The sequence below is a fragment of the Lycorma delicatula genome, chromosome 1 (assembly GCF_047948215.1).
Source record: "Lycorma delicatula isolate Av1 chromosome 1, ASM4794821v1, whole genome shotgun sequence".
NCBI lineage: Eukaryota > Metazoa > Arthropoda > Insecta > Hemiptera > Fulgoridae > Lycorma > Lycorma delicatula.
This window is the reverse complement of record NC_134455.1, coordinates 339,076,332-339,090,514: the sequence shown is the minus strand read 5'-3', so window position 1 is coordinate 339,090,514 and position 14,183 is coordinate 339,076,332. Positions and strand designations below refer to the sequence as shown.

Here is a 14,183-nt window from a genome sequence, read left to right as displayed (position 1 = left end):
CAACTAAAACTACCTATTTTGCTTCTTGATTCAACAAAGGGCAAAATCAACACTGTACCCTGATCTAAGAGATATTACAACAAATTAAAATTCTGATATTCTTTTTTGTACATTCAGTAGTATTCTCTACATTATCAGAATTTCCCTTATCAGGCAAAGTTGAGTGAGATCTTTTCAAAGTTCTTTATTAGTGGTTTTTTCAAGTGTGCCATTAACCAGCAGTGTTTTCAGGAACATTCGACATCAGTTCCTAAGTGTACTGGTCCAACAAAAGACTGTTCAGCAGAGTGCAAGCATACTGGAACTAGGACTAAATACAACTGTAATCACCCTAGTGCCCAAAGGACATCATTTGTGACTCACTTGTACAGCTATTCACCACTTGGAATAATCTTTAAAAAAAAAAAATTCTAGCTTATAATTTACACTAAAAAAAAAAGTAGTAGTTTCCCACTTTTTGAGTTATAACTCCAGTCCTCTTATTAATTGTTATCCCCAGCTTGTTTATGTTAAAAATATGATCAAAATTGTTGTAGCAGATGAAGGGGATTAACATAAGAGGAAGAAAAATAAACAATATATGGTTTACAGATGTTTTTAATGGATGAAGCGAAGGATACTTAATGGTGATTTCAAATTTAGAAGATACTATTTTACTCAACAGAAAATGAAAACAAATGCTAGGAAAACATAAGTAATGACACTAGAAAGTAATAAACCAATGAATGTCTACACAAAAATGGAAGTGTAGAACAAGTAAAACAGTACAGACACTCAGGTACGACATAAGTAGAAAACTGAAAAAGTGAAAATGAAATAAAAAAGCTGACAAAAAAGTTGTATAGTAATTTTCTGGCATTATTATTATATAGTGGAAAAATAATTTTATAAATGAAAAAAGTTAATTAAGATCTTTTTTATGAGGTGGAGAGTCATTTATAATGAAGTTTTATTGTAAAGTTATCATTGTATGTTTAAAAAAAGTAAAATGTTTTAAAAATTAAAAAAACTGAATTTTTAAAACGCACAATAAATAAAAAGATAACTTTTTTCAGTAAAAGGGGCATTTTGAGGCAAAACCTTTTTTTAAAAATGGTAAGAAATGCATGCACATATGTACTGTAATAATATAGAGTGGGGTTCGTGTTTACAAACATTTGAGAAAATTGAGCCCAAAAAACTCCCTACCAGCTGGAGATAACAAAATTTACAAAGTGCTACAAATACACAAATCACTGTACAAAATTGCATTAAAATCAGTTTCTCCAGTTAAAGGTTATTAAGTTTCAAACATTCCAATACATATATATATATATATATATATATATATACTGTGAAGTTTTATAAGCAAAGATCATGAGAAAACTAATGATTAAATATAACACAAATCCTAAAAAGGTAAAGCTTTATCAGTGGATCATAGAGAGAGCCCCACAAAGAAATTTTTGAGATAAAAATTTCCAAAATGAAGCATGAAGAAAATAAAAGTTTGGTTAAAATCAGTTAAGATTTTCTTGAACAAAATTTTTACAAATAATTTTTAAAAAAAATATTAAGAAAAAGTTTTTTTTTTAATACTTAGAAATTACCTTCCATCAGACTGCTGCAGTGCCTTCACACCCTCAGCAATAGCTTGTCTGTTAAGCCTTGACAGATCATCACCTAATATAATGAGGCAAGCAAGAGCTGTGTAAGTCATTGCTAAATGACCACAAACATATTTAGCGTAATCAGCATTGTAATCATTATCACAGCTACAGTTTTTACTACAGCAATTAAGAGTCGATGAACCTTGAAAACCGCATTTCCTTAAATCACCAGAATCTGAAATGAAAAGAAAAATTTTATTAATAAACGTTTTTAAGTGTTCTGTAAAGAACTGCTTTTATACATTTTTATTAATCATAGTGAAAGAAATCATTGATTCTAAATTTGTGAATTGCATCACCATTATTTTATTAATTTCTCACTTTACAACACAACTCATTCCCTAGATAATTGCAATTCCATCTATTTTACTAAATTTATTTTACTCTAGTGATATATATTTTTCTTATATTTTTTATTTGATTTCAGTTTCCTAGAAAAATTACTGAAAATGAAAAAACCCAAGTTAAAAAGGGAAAATTTTATATTATTATTTAAAAAATGTTGTCAATAATGTAAATTTTTACAATAAATTTGAAAACTGATCAAAAAAATAAATTTTCATTCAACAATTAGCAAAAATTTAATGTTTTTCCAACAGACATTTTAAAATAAGTTATTTTTAATTTTTTTTTTTTTTTTTAAGTTCTCATTACTTTATTCTATACAATGTGAATCATTGTTTACAGACTGTAGCAAGAATTCATTCACAGATTTAGTTCTACAATTACTTGTAATGTTAATAAACTAATTTTCTAAAGTTTTATTCTTTTACATTTTATCAATTCACATTTCTCAATAAAAGTCATTTACTGAGCTTAAGAGAATAATTTTATACATCTCACCCTAACTTTCACATATTGAAAAATAGCTGTTTTTAGATATTTAGGAAATAATTCATTCATCTTAATTAAATGTTTAATAATCAACAATCTAAAAACTGGAATACGGAAAGGAAACAAAACACATTTTCATATCTATAATTCCACTTATATAGTATTAGCCTACCTGGCTTCAGTCAGGTACTTCAAAATTTATCTTCAAAATTTATCAAATTTTTCTGATCACATTTAGTTTAAACTGAGGCCATAGTTGCTAAAAATTCTTTGAAAATCATCAAAAGGAGTATCAACTAAAAGTGTTTAAAAATAGTATTTTTAGAAAAATATGAATATTAAATAGTTTCTTAACAGATATATGATACATCCCATGCAAAATAGTTACAAAATAAAACAATACAATGTATATAATATAATTTAAAAAAAATCATTTAATATACAAAAAAAATTAACATTTACCTAAACATTATTTTTTTATATTTTCTCTCTTTGGATGACCTAAGAGTATAATTATTGTAGGTGAATTATTGTAGGCAAATATTAATCATTAATATAAATATAAAATTAATATCATTTTCTACATTAAGCATCCCATGTTAGACTTTCTAAGTGAAGTGAGAGGAGTGAAACAGCTTCCCACTGCTTTCTTCACAGGGCCAAAAAAATTATAACACATCAGCAAGCCTAACTCAGTGAAATACAGGTGATATTCTGCCCTAGAATCAACTTTTTTTACTAGAGAGGAACTAACTGTTTAGTGAGAATCATTAACTACACAGGAAGCAGCCCTGACTAGTTACTCAAGAACTTCATATGTGTCAAGAACCATTAAAAATGTGAATAGTACAAAGAATAAATGCAATTTAAAATAAATTTAAACTGAATTACTAGGAATTTTTTTTTAAATAGTTGGAAAAAAGTATAGAAAAGCCAAAAAAGGCAACTACATAAATTAAATTAAAAAAAAAATTATGATCATACAATAAAATAAATAACCCGATTTAAAGAGAATTTTTATAAAATAGAAAAAAATTCTGAATTCATATAAGTACGGTATAAAACTTTTTTCTCAAAACTGGAAACTTTCATATTATTTATACTGATTAAACCTTAAATCAGCCATTAATATAGAAAGTCCATCATCTACAATCATATAGTATTCTACTTCCTCTGTTTTTATAACATATCGTTTTTATTTAAATGATTTTACTTTTACATAATTAAACTGCTGAAAATTGACATGAACAGTAATGTTGAAAGTGACTAATTATTATAAAAACATACAATGTAATACCAAACTTTTTAAAATCAATCTGTTAACCCTATTAAGTAATTAAATTATGCTAACTATTATCTTCTAATTTTTCATAAGCTTGCTTAGTGTTTTCTTCAAGCAATTTACCAGAGACAAGAGAATGACCTTTTTTTTCTTACTAGTAAAAGAGCCCGCATGGATTTATTGTGAACTTCTGTTTTAAATGTTTTTTTTCTTTTATTTATAATGTAGAATATGAAAATTTTGTAGGAAACTGGTTTACCAGTTCAGTTCTACTTTTATTCTTGTCATAAACAATACCTTGTCCTATTATAATTATGGAATAATTCTTTCCAGACTCTCCACTGTCTACATGTTTTACTGCTTTTAATTCTTCTTTTATTGTAATAACAACGGTGTCTCACATTTTTCCAATGAATATTTATTTGCAGATGATAACAACTAATATTTAACATTTATAGTGTGCAACTAGGAAGGACAACTCTTTCTATTAACAACACACGCACATAATGCACACATGAAATGGAATAAGAAACTTAACATATCAGCAGTCAAGAGTCCTACTTTGGAAAAACACAGCTTTATTTATACATATTACACTATAGGCCTATTTCAGTTATCTTTTTAGACATAATTTTATTCAATCAAACAAAAGTTAATTTTTTTTCTGCATCAATTTAGACAATGCAGGTTCAGATTATATTAAAAGTTTATTATATTAACAAAAATAAAATATTCAATTTAGAATATATATGCAATAGAATATTTACTTAACAGATTTCAATAAACATACAATTTTGTAAATATATAAAATTGTATTTACACACATTTTATAAGTAAATGATGAACCTAGCCAAGAACCAAGAACCTCTTCAACAGATTAAACTGATCCACCATCGTAAATTTTGACATTATTTTACTGTTTGTGATATGGTTCATATTTCATTTTGCGAGATCCATGCTACAATACAGAAGCATCTTTTCAAGAACTAAATCTAAGAGAAGGGTTAATAAAATATATACTTTTGTCATAAATGTTTATTATATAAGAGCACCATACTAATTTGTTTTTCTTAAAAATTATTAACAGTGAAAATGATAAATATACAGAAGCAATAATAAATTATATTCTTTTAAAATCAGATGGAAAGATGAAAACTGAATTAAATATAGTTAATACACATACATAACACAGTCTACATGTACAGCTAATTACAAATAATTCATCGGATTTTAAAAATCTGTATTTAAAAAAGTAGTACACATAAAATTATGAATAATACATGAAAATAAACAGAAACTGACCAAGTTTCAGTCATACCTTCATAAATGTTCAATATGGCCTCCATTCATCACACAACACACATCTATGCAGTAGTCCAGTTCAACCCACACAAGCGTTAACATATACCTATTGATGGTTATAAATGTAGCAGTAATACGTTCCTGTAGCTCAACCCAAGTTATTGGATGTGGTGGCACATAAACTTAGACTTTAACCTACTCCCAAAGGGAAAAAATGACAAACTGTGAGATCAGGAGACCTAGGAGGCCACTTTAAGAGCGCTAAGTCATCATCTGCACATCACCCGATCCAGCAATGCAGGAGTTCTTCGTTCGGGTATGCTCGTACATTAGCAAGCCCTAAGGCGGATCCCCGTCTTGTTAGAATATAAATTTTTTGGAGTCATCTTTCAATTGAGGAAACAACCAAAACTGCATCATATTGAGGTATGAAATACTCATCACGGTATACTCCGAGAAGAAAAATGATCCATACACCTTTGTTTCAGAAATTGCACTAAAAACATTATTTTGGGGAATTACGTTCACGTTTTACAGAATTAGGTTGTTCAGTACCCCATATCCTGATGTTATGGCAATTCACCTTTCAATTCAAGAGAAATGTTGCCTCTTCACTAGACACCAGATGGTTAGCAAAATCGTCATCTTCCATAGCTTCCTGCAAGTCACTACAAAATTTGTATAGTTTGTTGAGGTCATTTGGTTGTAACTTTTGTAATAACTTTATACGTTATGGTTTCAGTCATAATTGAGTTCACAAAATCTTCCAGACAGTTGGCTGCGGAATATTGAGTTCACTACTAGCATGTCAAGTTGACTTCTTTGGGCTATGAACAAAACTCGCCCTGACTCTTCTCTCCATTGTTTCAACCGAAACACTTGGGCATCCAGTGCTCTTACCTCTGCACAAACAACTAGTGTCTTCTCCCTTAAACTTAATCTACTTATTCTAAAAAATAAAATATACTATGTTATATATAAATTAAATATAATCCACCAAAACACAGTAAATAGTTAAACTTACCATATTAATTCCAATAATCAATTTTTGCAGGATCCCACATCTTTAGTTGTTATTTAATTCTATAATTACATTAAAATATATCTATTTTATAATTTTTCAAATCTGTTGAAACTATTTTTTAAATTTATTTTATTTAGCATATGGCACTAAAACGTAACACCAATTACAGTCAAAATTATAAACAAAGATTTAACAAACTAATATATGCTATCGATTCTGGAGTCGCCATCAGGAAATCTTCAGGATTCCCTTCATAAGCTGTCCTAGGGCAAACTTCTGTGATGTGTCTGATAGTTTGATTTTCACCACACTCATAAAGGGGTGTCGGTGTTTTACCCCATTTATACAGGAAATAGGCGCACCTACCATGCTGAGTCCGTATTCTGTTTAGCATTGACCATGTCGTAAGTGGGAAGTCAAAACTCGGCAGCCTTTGAGTAATACATGGGATTTGGTTATTCTGCTTTGTAGTTCATTCTCAACGCCAGGCGTCAGTTAGGTCAAATCCATCCTCTGTAGCAGCAACTGCTGTTTTGATAGGTGGCTTTCTAGACCGAAGAAGGTAACCACGATTGGCATACTCAATGTCCTCATGCATTGGCAGGTTTCAATTGTCCATGATCTTCTTGTACTCTCTTACAAGAGCGTTCATACGGCGCAGGTTAAGGGGTGATATGTGGCTCTACACCGGGAGCCATTCCACGGGAGTAGACCTGATAACCCCGGCAATTATTCTCGTAGTGTCATTAAGTTGAGCATCAATTCTATAAACATAAGGGCTGTGAAGCCCTTATGTTTATATTGTGGCACACAATATTCAGCAGCTCAGAGCCGATGTGCGCAAAGTGGAAGCCGATGCTCCCTACGTCGTTCCACAGAGCTTATGTATGATGTTGTTTCTCGCTCTCAATTTTCCTGCAGCTTTCATTAGATGCTCCTTAAATGAAAGCATTCTATCAAGTGTCATGCCTAGGTATTTTGGTGTGAAAGAGCCACGTATCCTCAAATAGAATTTTAAGCTCCCTATTAGCAAACTTGTTACTTAGATGGAAGCATGACACCACTGTTTTACTAGCATTCGGTTGGAGGTGCCATCTCTGGAAGTACCTCCCCAGTTTCTCCAGGTCAGCCATCAGGACCTCCTACGACTCTTCAAATAATCTACATTTTATTGTTAGCACCCAGTCATCGGCATAGCCATGCTTTTAGATCTTGCCTCTGGCATGTCCGCAACATAGAGGCTGAAAAGGAGAGGCGCAAGTACCGACCCTTGTGGCAGGCCATTCTTGAGTTTCCTCGGTGAGCTTATATCAGATCCCATGATAACTTGGAACATTCTGTAGTTCAACATGTTATTAAGGAGGTGAGCTGTTAGTTTGCATGGGATTACACAGAGGACCTTACAAATCATGCCTTCTCTCCAGACAGTGTCATAAGCAGCTGATAAATCAACGAATGCAGCAGAGGTTTTAAGATTTCTTTGGAGCACCACTTCAATGTACGTTGTGAGTGAGAGAACCTAGTTTGTTTTGGCCTAAAGCCTGCTTGTTCAATTGGTATAACATCATATATCCTCTGACAGATTCTGTTGTAGATAAGCCTTTCTAGTAATTTATATGTCACTGATAGCAATGCTATAGACCTGTAGCTCTTAGGTAAGTTTGCTGGTTTCCCCGGTTTCAAAATGGCTACTACCTTTGATCGCTTGAACTCTCTAGGCATGCTACCGGTCAGCATTATGTCAGTGAAGAATCTGGCGTAAAAGGGCGAGCATACTCAGTCTCTCCTGCCTTTCTTCTCAAGTTCCTTAGTTCATGTTTTATCTCAACTGTGTGCGCCCTGTCTCTTGGTGCTCTGAATGTTGCCACTATGTGGGATACCACGGTGTTCGGGGAGACACCTGCTTTTAGTCTCTGAATAGGAGATCCACTTCCTAATTTTCTTAGCAGAGTCCATGCATGATGACTTGAGGCCTGAAAGTTCAGGCTTCCCACCGTTTCCGACCATTTCTGTTGTCTTGCAGCATCGAGGCTATGGAGAAGCTCGTCTGCTACCTCTTGATCGCCCGTCTCGAGGAAGCTTTGATAGAAAACTTCGCTATCTTGAGACCACCCTAGGATATATTCTCTGTTGAACCCTCTAGGGATGCACTTCTTAGCGGAACTTGTTACTGCTCCAATAAATCTGCTATAGTTTTTGCTGATTGGTGGTATCCAGCCTAGGCATTTATCCAGATCCCTAGAAAAATTTTCCCAATTAGCCTTTTTGAAGTTCCATCTAGGGCGGGGTACAGAGGTCATGAGAGAAATTCGGCTACCTGCCTCTATAATAACTGGATGGTGCTGGCTGTGGGGAAAGTCACAGAGAACTTTTCGGGTTACTAGCAGCGGCTGACCTTTGCTGTCAGTTTAGGTGAAACATAGATCTGGATTATAATCCCGCCGCCAAGCCACTGATTTAAAAGTAAATCGGTCTTTAGCATCAAAGACAAGACTAAGATTCTCATCCTCAGCCCATTTTACCAGAGCCTCACCGTTCGCATCACAATCCTTATATTTCCATTGCTCATGGTGGCTTTAAAATCACCCAAGTAGACCACAGGATGAGGTTGTATTTGGACTACCGACGTTGGCCATGATACAGCTAGTGGTTTATAGATATTGGACACTGTTATACTTCCGATTTTAACTACAACATTATGAATTCCATTGACCGTGGAGGTGGAGATGAGAGTGATGTTTTCTATATCGCGCCTAACGTAAGTAGCAACGCTGTTTGCATCGTGGTATGTGGCACCAAGTAATTCATATCCATGTATTTTGCCTCTTCTTCGCAATTGTTCCTCCTCAGTGTTACAATGTGTTTCCTGGATTGTAACCAGATCAATATTGTCTGTCGTTCCTCAGTAGTTTTGATAAATACTGGCTCTTAGAATAAATTATGCTTTCCATACTTATGTGGCAAATTCAGACCGGAGGTCCAAGATTTCTTGTTGGCAAGTCCTGAAAAGGAGTGTTGGGTATATCTAGCGACATGGGCCTGCAGTTCGTAACACTGTAGGCTTGTGTCTGCGTGATCAGGAGAACCTATCTTCTTGGTTTGTCTGACTGCCAGTATCTGCCAGCTCATTTAGCGTCACCCAGGCTGCACCACATGGAGGCGAACTAGCTATACTACTTAAAAAACTAGCTTTGTTTTTTAAATATTTTGAAATTAATATGAATGAATACACAGATTCTGTTGCCCAGTACTGGAATGATGAAATATTTGAAATATCATACTTTTCTTTGTTCTACTGTGAGTATTGTCAACCATAAACTGTATTTTTATTATGTTTTTAATTAAATCACCATCTTCGTAATCGATTTGATCGTTCATCATTTTATATTTTCGTTTATATAAATGTAATATTTCTCAGTTATATTCAAAATTAATAATTTCTAAATTATTTTAGCAAACAGTAATACTAAATTTCCATTCCAATATGGTCAATTTTGCAAATTTCTCTTAATTCATCTCTAATATTTTTATTACTGCTATTTTTTAAATAATTTATATGTTATTTGGTTTATATGCTTTTTTTACATTTATTTTTATCACATACGTTAGTAATGTTTTATAATATTTTAATTGTGTAATTGTATTTAAGGTATAAACTATTATTAATCTTTGCATTATTTACCTGTGGTTGTATTTTAGTATAATTATCATGATATTTTTTATTCTATTTGTTATAAATTTTTTCTATAATTTTATCACTGAAAGCATTAAATACTTCTATTTGTTTTGTTTCATCTACCTCTTTTTTGAGTTTTTTTATATTATTTTCTGTATAATGAATAGCTCTACATATTATGTCTTTATATGCATTAATTTTTTTGTGACCATGGGTAATTAGAATTTAAATATACTGTAATATTATTTATAGTGAGTTTTCTGTAAACTGATGTTTCTATTGTACTGTTTATGTTTACTTCGATTTCAATATCTAAAAAATTAATTTTTCTGTTACTTTCTATTCTGTATGTAAAGTTTAAATTCTTATAGTAATTGGTAAGTTTATTTAAAACGATGAATGTTTGTTATTTATAGTTTGGTTATATATGACTAAAATATCATCTACAAATCTTATCTACAATAATAATATTTGGTGGGTATTTAATATACCATGAACCATTCCATTTTCAAAATCTTGTATAAAATATTTCAGACATAATGACAGATACAGGTGTTCCCACCGGTAATCCTTCTGTTTGTGAATAACAATTATTTTCATACTAAAAATAAATTTGAAGACAAATATTTTTTATAAAAACTTTTAATGCATTATAATCATTTTCAAAGATGATAATTTAATTAAAAACTAAAAATACAATCTTGCGGTTGGCAATAATGAAAATAGAACAAAGGAAAATATGACATTTCAATTATTACATCATTTCAGTGCTGGACAGCAGAATCTGTGTATTCATTCATATAAATTTCAAATTATTTTTAAAAAATTTCAACAAATATGAAAAATTATAAAATACAAGGTCTGTTCAAAAAATAACCAAACTTTATTTTTTTAATCTTTATTATTCATTTTACAGATTATTAGGTCCTTATCCCCTTTAAAGAACTCCCCTTTCCTATTCATACACTTTTCCCAGCGGTGTTTCCACTTTGCAAAGCAGTTCTGGATAGCTTCATTTGAAATTGTCTTTAAGGTCCATGATGAATTTTCTTTAATGTCATCAATAGTCTCAAAACTGCATCCTTTCTTCATCACTGATTTTAATTTCAGAAATAAGGAAAAAATTGCAAGGAGCCAGGTCTGGCAAGTAGGGAGGCAGAAAGAGAGCAGTCATGATATTTGGCACAAAACTGATGAACTGACAAAGCTGAGTATGAGAGCGCATTGTCACAGTGAAGGAACCATGAATTGTCTCACCACAACGCTGATCCTTTGCAGAATTTTTCACATAACCCTTGTAAAACACCTTGGTAGTATGCACGGTTCACTGTTTCACCTTTAGGCAAGAATTCAAAATGCACAATTCCATTAAAATCAAAAAATAGAGCATTACTTTGATATTAGATCGAGACTAACATGCTTTCATGAGGCATGGAGATCCTTTCCCAATCCATTATGATGATTGAACTTTTGTCTCAATGTCGTAGCCGTAAACCCAGCTTTTGTCTCTCGTTATGATCATTTGCATGAATGTTTCATCGTCATTGCTTGTTCAAGAAGTTGCCGACAAATGTTCACTCTATGTTCTTTTTGCTGTTCAGACAATACATGAGGAACAAACTTTGCTGTAACTCGATGCATATCCAATTTTTCATTCAAAATGTCATGGCATGATCCAATTGAGGTGCTAACCTCTTCTGCAAGTTCTCTGAGAGTCAATCGGTGATTTGCATGCACCAGATCGTTGATTTTCAGAACGTGCATGTCATCAGTTTAAGTCAAAGGCCATCTTGGTTGAGAGTCACCTTCAATTGACTGACGACCACTTTGAAATCATAAAAACCACTCTTAACATTGTGTACAACCCACAGCATCATTTCCATAAGCTTGTTTCAAAAGTTGAAATGTTTCTGTGAAAGTTTTCCCCAGTTTCAGGCAAAATTTTATGTTGTATTGTTGTTCCCAAAAATCGCACATTACAAAAAACATTATTAACAATTAAAATATGTTGCACTCAAATAACAATAACATAAAAAGTAAATGAGATATCAACAATTTAAGAACATGTGGTTACAGAGGAGATTATGTGGAACACAATCGCTCCCAACTGCACATCACTAAATATCTCTGTTGGTGCACAATTAAAAATGTTCAGTTATTTTCTGAACAGACCTTGTAGATAAATTTTAATGTAATTGTAGAATTTAATAACAATTGGAGATGGACGATCCCATAAAAATTGTAATTGAAATTAATATGGCAACTTTAACTTTACCAATTTACTGTGTTTTGGTGGTTTATATTTCATCTGATATTAAATTATATTAACACAGTGGTCAATATGTTATGAGACTTTAAAAAAAATCAATTATATATATATAATTTAAATTCTAATTTAATTTAAATTAATTTTAAATTCTATTAAATAAACCACCTAGTAATAAAAGAACTTTCCATACTTGAACTTTCTAGGATGTTTCTTTCCTAGGGGAATACCAAGAGGGATTTAGACCATGGCGAGGCTGCCCAGAACAAATTCTAAATTTAAAATTAATTATAGGGTATCATAAACTAAGGAATAAACAACTGGTAGTGACTTTTATTGATTTCAAGAAAGCATATGATTGTGTACATCGAGAATCCCTGCTAAAAATCCTGAGAAATTTAGGGCTTCACCCAAAACTAGTCAAAATCATCGGACTAACACTAACGGATACCAAATCCAAGGTTAAATTCAGGGGAGAAATATTTGATCCATTCGACATCAAAACAGGACTGAGACAAGGAGATGGACTGTCACCGCTTTTATTCAACTGATTACTAGATTTACAAAACTATCATCCCGACAACTAATAAATTTAGAAAGAAGAGAATTTCCTTTCTAGGACATATTTTCAGAATGGAAGAGACCAGACTTATCAGATGGATAATCGAACTTTTCTGGAACAAGAAAAGCAGATCGAACTGGTTATACGAAGTACAGAAAGACATGGAGGAATTAGACATAACCCGTGAAAACCTAAAAACGAAAACCGGAAACTATGAGAAATTAAAAAATAAAAAAACAAGATTCCTATCAAACCCCAAGAAAACAATAAGCCGGGTGTACTCTGAACAAGAAAGAGCAAGATCTGAAACCCTTAGAAATAACTGGCAAAAAAGAAAAGCTGAAAAACAACATATCAGCAAGAAAAGAATGAACTTGCAAAAAAAAAAAAATGAACTAAAGTGATCCATTATGGTCTTAAAAGTAATAAAAAAAAAAACCACCTAGTACAGAATATTGAGATACGGCACATATCAATATAATGTCTTTATTACAGATAATATAATAACAGAAAGTCAAATTATTTAGACGTCAATATCAAAATAAACAAGGACAACTACATTGAAACATCATCTAATAATATAAAATTCATAAAAAATCAAATCACCCTTCATCCCATAAAATTAGCAATTATACAAATATGATTAATAGAGAGCAATCAAATAAACATAATAAAGAAAAATTAAATAATGAATTAAACATCATAAAACACATAGCGGTTGAAAATGGATGTGATACTACTTTAATTAATAATATTTATAAAAAACAACTTTAAAAGCACAATAATAAAAAAACTACCTTACAAACAAAACATAACATATGAAAGATTGAAAAAATATACATAACATATTTATACACTAATAATATCATTGAAAATATCAAAAATTACAATAAAGAAATGTTGAAGCCAGCATACAAACCTAATAACCACACAATAAAATATTTAAAAAAAAAAAAAAAATAAAATAATGTGTGGAATTTATAAAATTAAATGTAACAATTGTGATAGTATTTATATAGGAAAAAAATGGATTCTTTGAAACTAGATTTCTTGAACACTATAGAAATTACAAAAATAATAAATTAGATTTGTCTAATACAGCAGATCATCTAATAAAAAATAAATATTCTATTTCTGACATTAACACAAATTAAGAAATATTAGATATTAATACAGATGACATAAAATAAAAAATATTACATATATAAAAACAAACAAAATTTCAATTTGATAAACCATCAGACAGTGTTTGTTGAAGACTGCCTTATAAAAGCTGTAACAGATAGCAGCACTCCTAAAAACTAATACGCAATTTTCATTATTTTACTATTTTTATTTTTTTATTTTATTATAAAATAACAAAATTATTTCAATCATGACTGAGGATCCAGGATTCTGCAAAAGTACTTCATGAAAAATTAAGGTAAGATATGTCTTATCTTAATATTCTGTACTAGATGGTTTAATTAATTTAACAGTACAGAGGAATAAAATAAATCTTAAAAAGGTTCATTTAATAAAATTCATTAAATTTATTTAAGATTCATTATAATAAACCCCCCCCCCCCAAAATACTTCTTGCACATAA

At 31.2% G+C, this 14,183-nt stretch overlaps 1 protein-coding gene across 1 annotated transcript in view; it reads right to left on the bottom strand.

Annotated features, from left to right (window-relative positions):
* betaggt-I (geranylgeranyl transferase type-1 subunit beta) overlaps positions 1 to 14,183 on the bottom strand; it is a 90,176-nt gene that overhangs the window by 47,938 nt on the left and 28,055 nt on the right. The window contains exon 3 of the mRNA XM_075382277.1: positions 1,590 to 1,824. Coding sequence (XP_075238392.1) covers positions 1,590 to 1,824 — 235 coding nt within the window. The remainder of the gene's footprint in view (positions 1 to 1,589; positions 1,825 to 14,183) is intronic.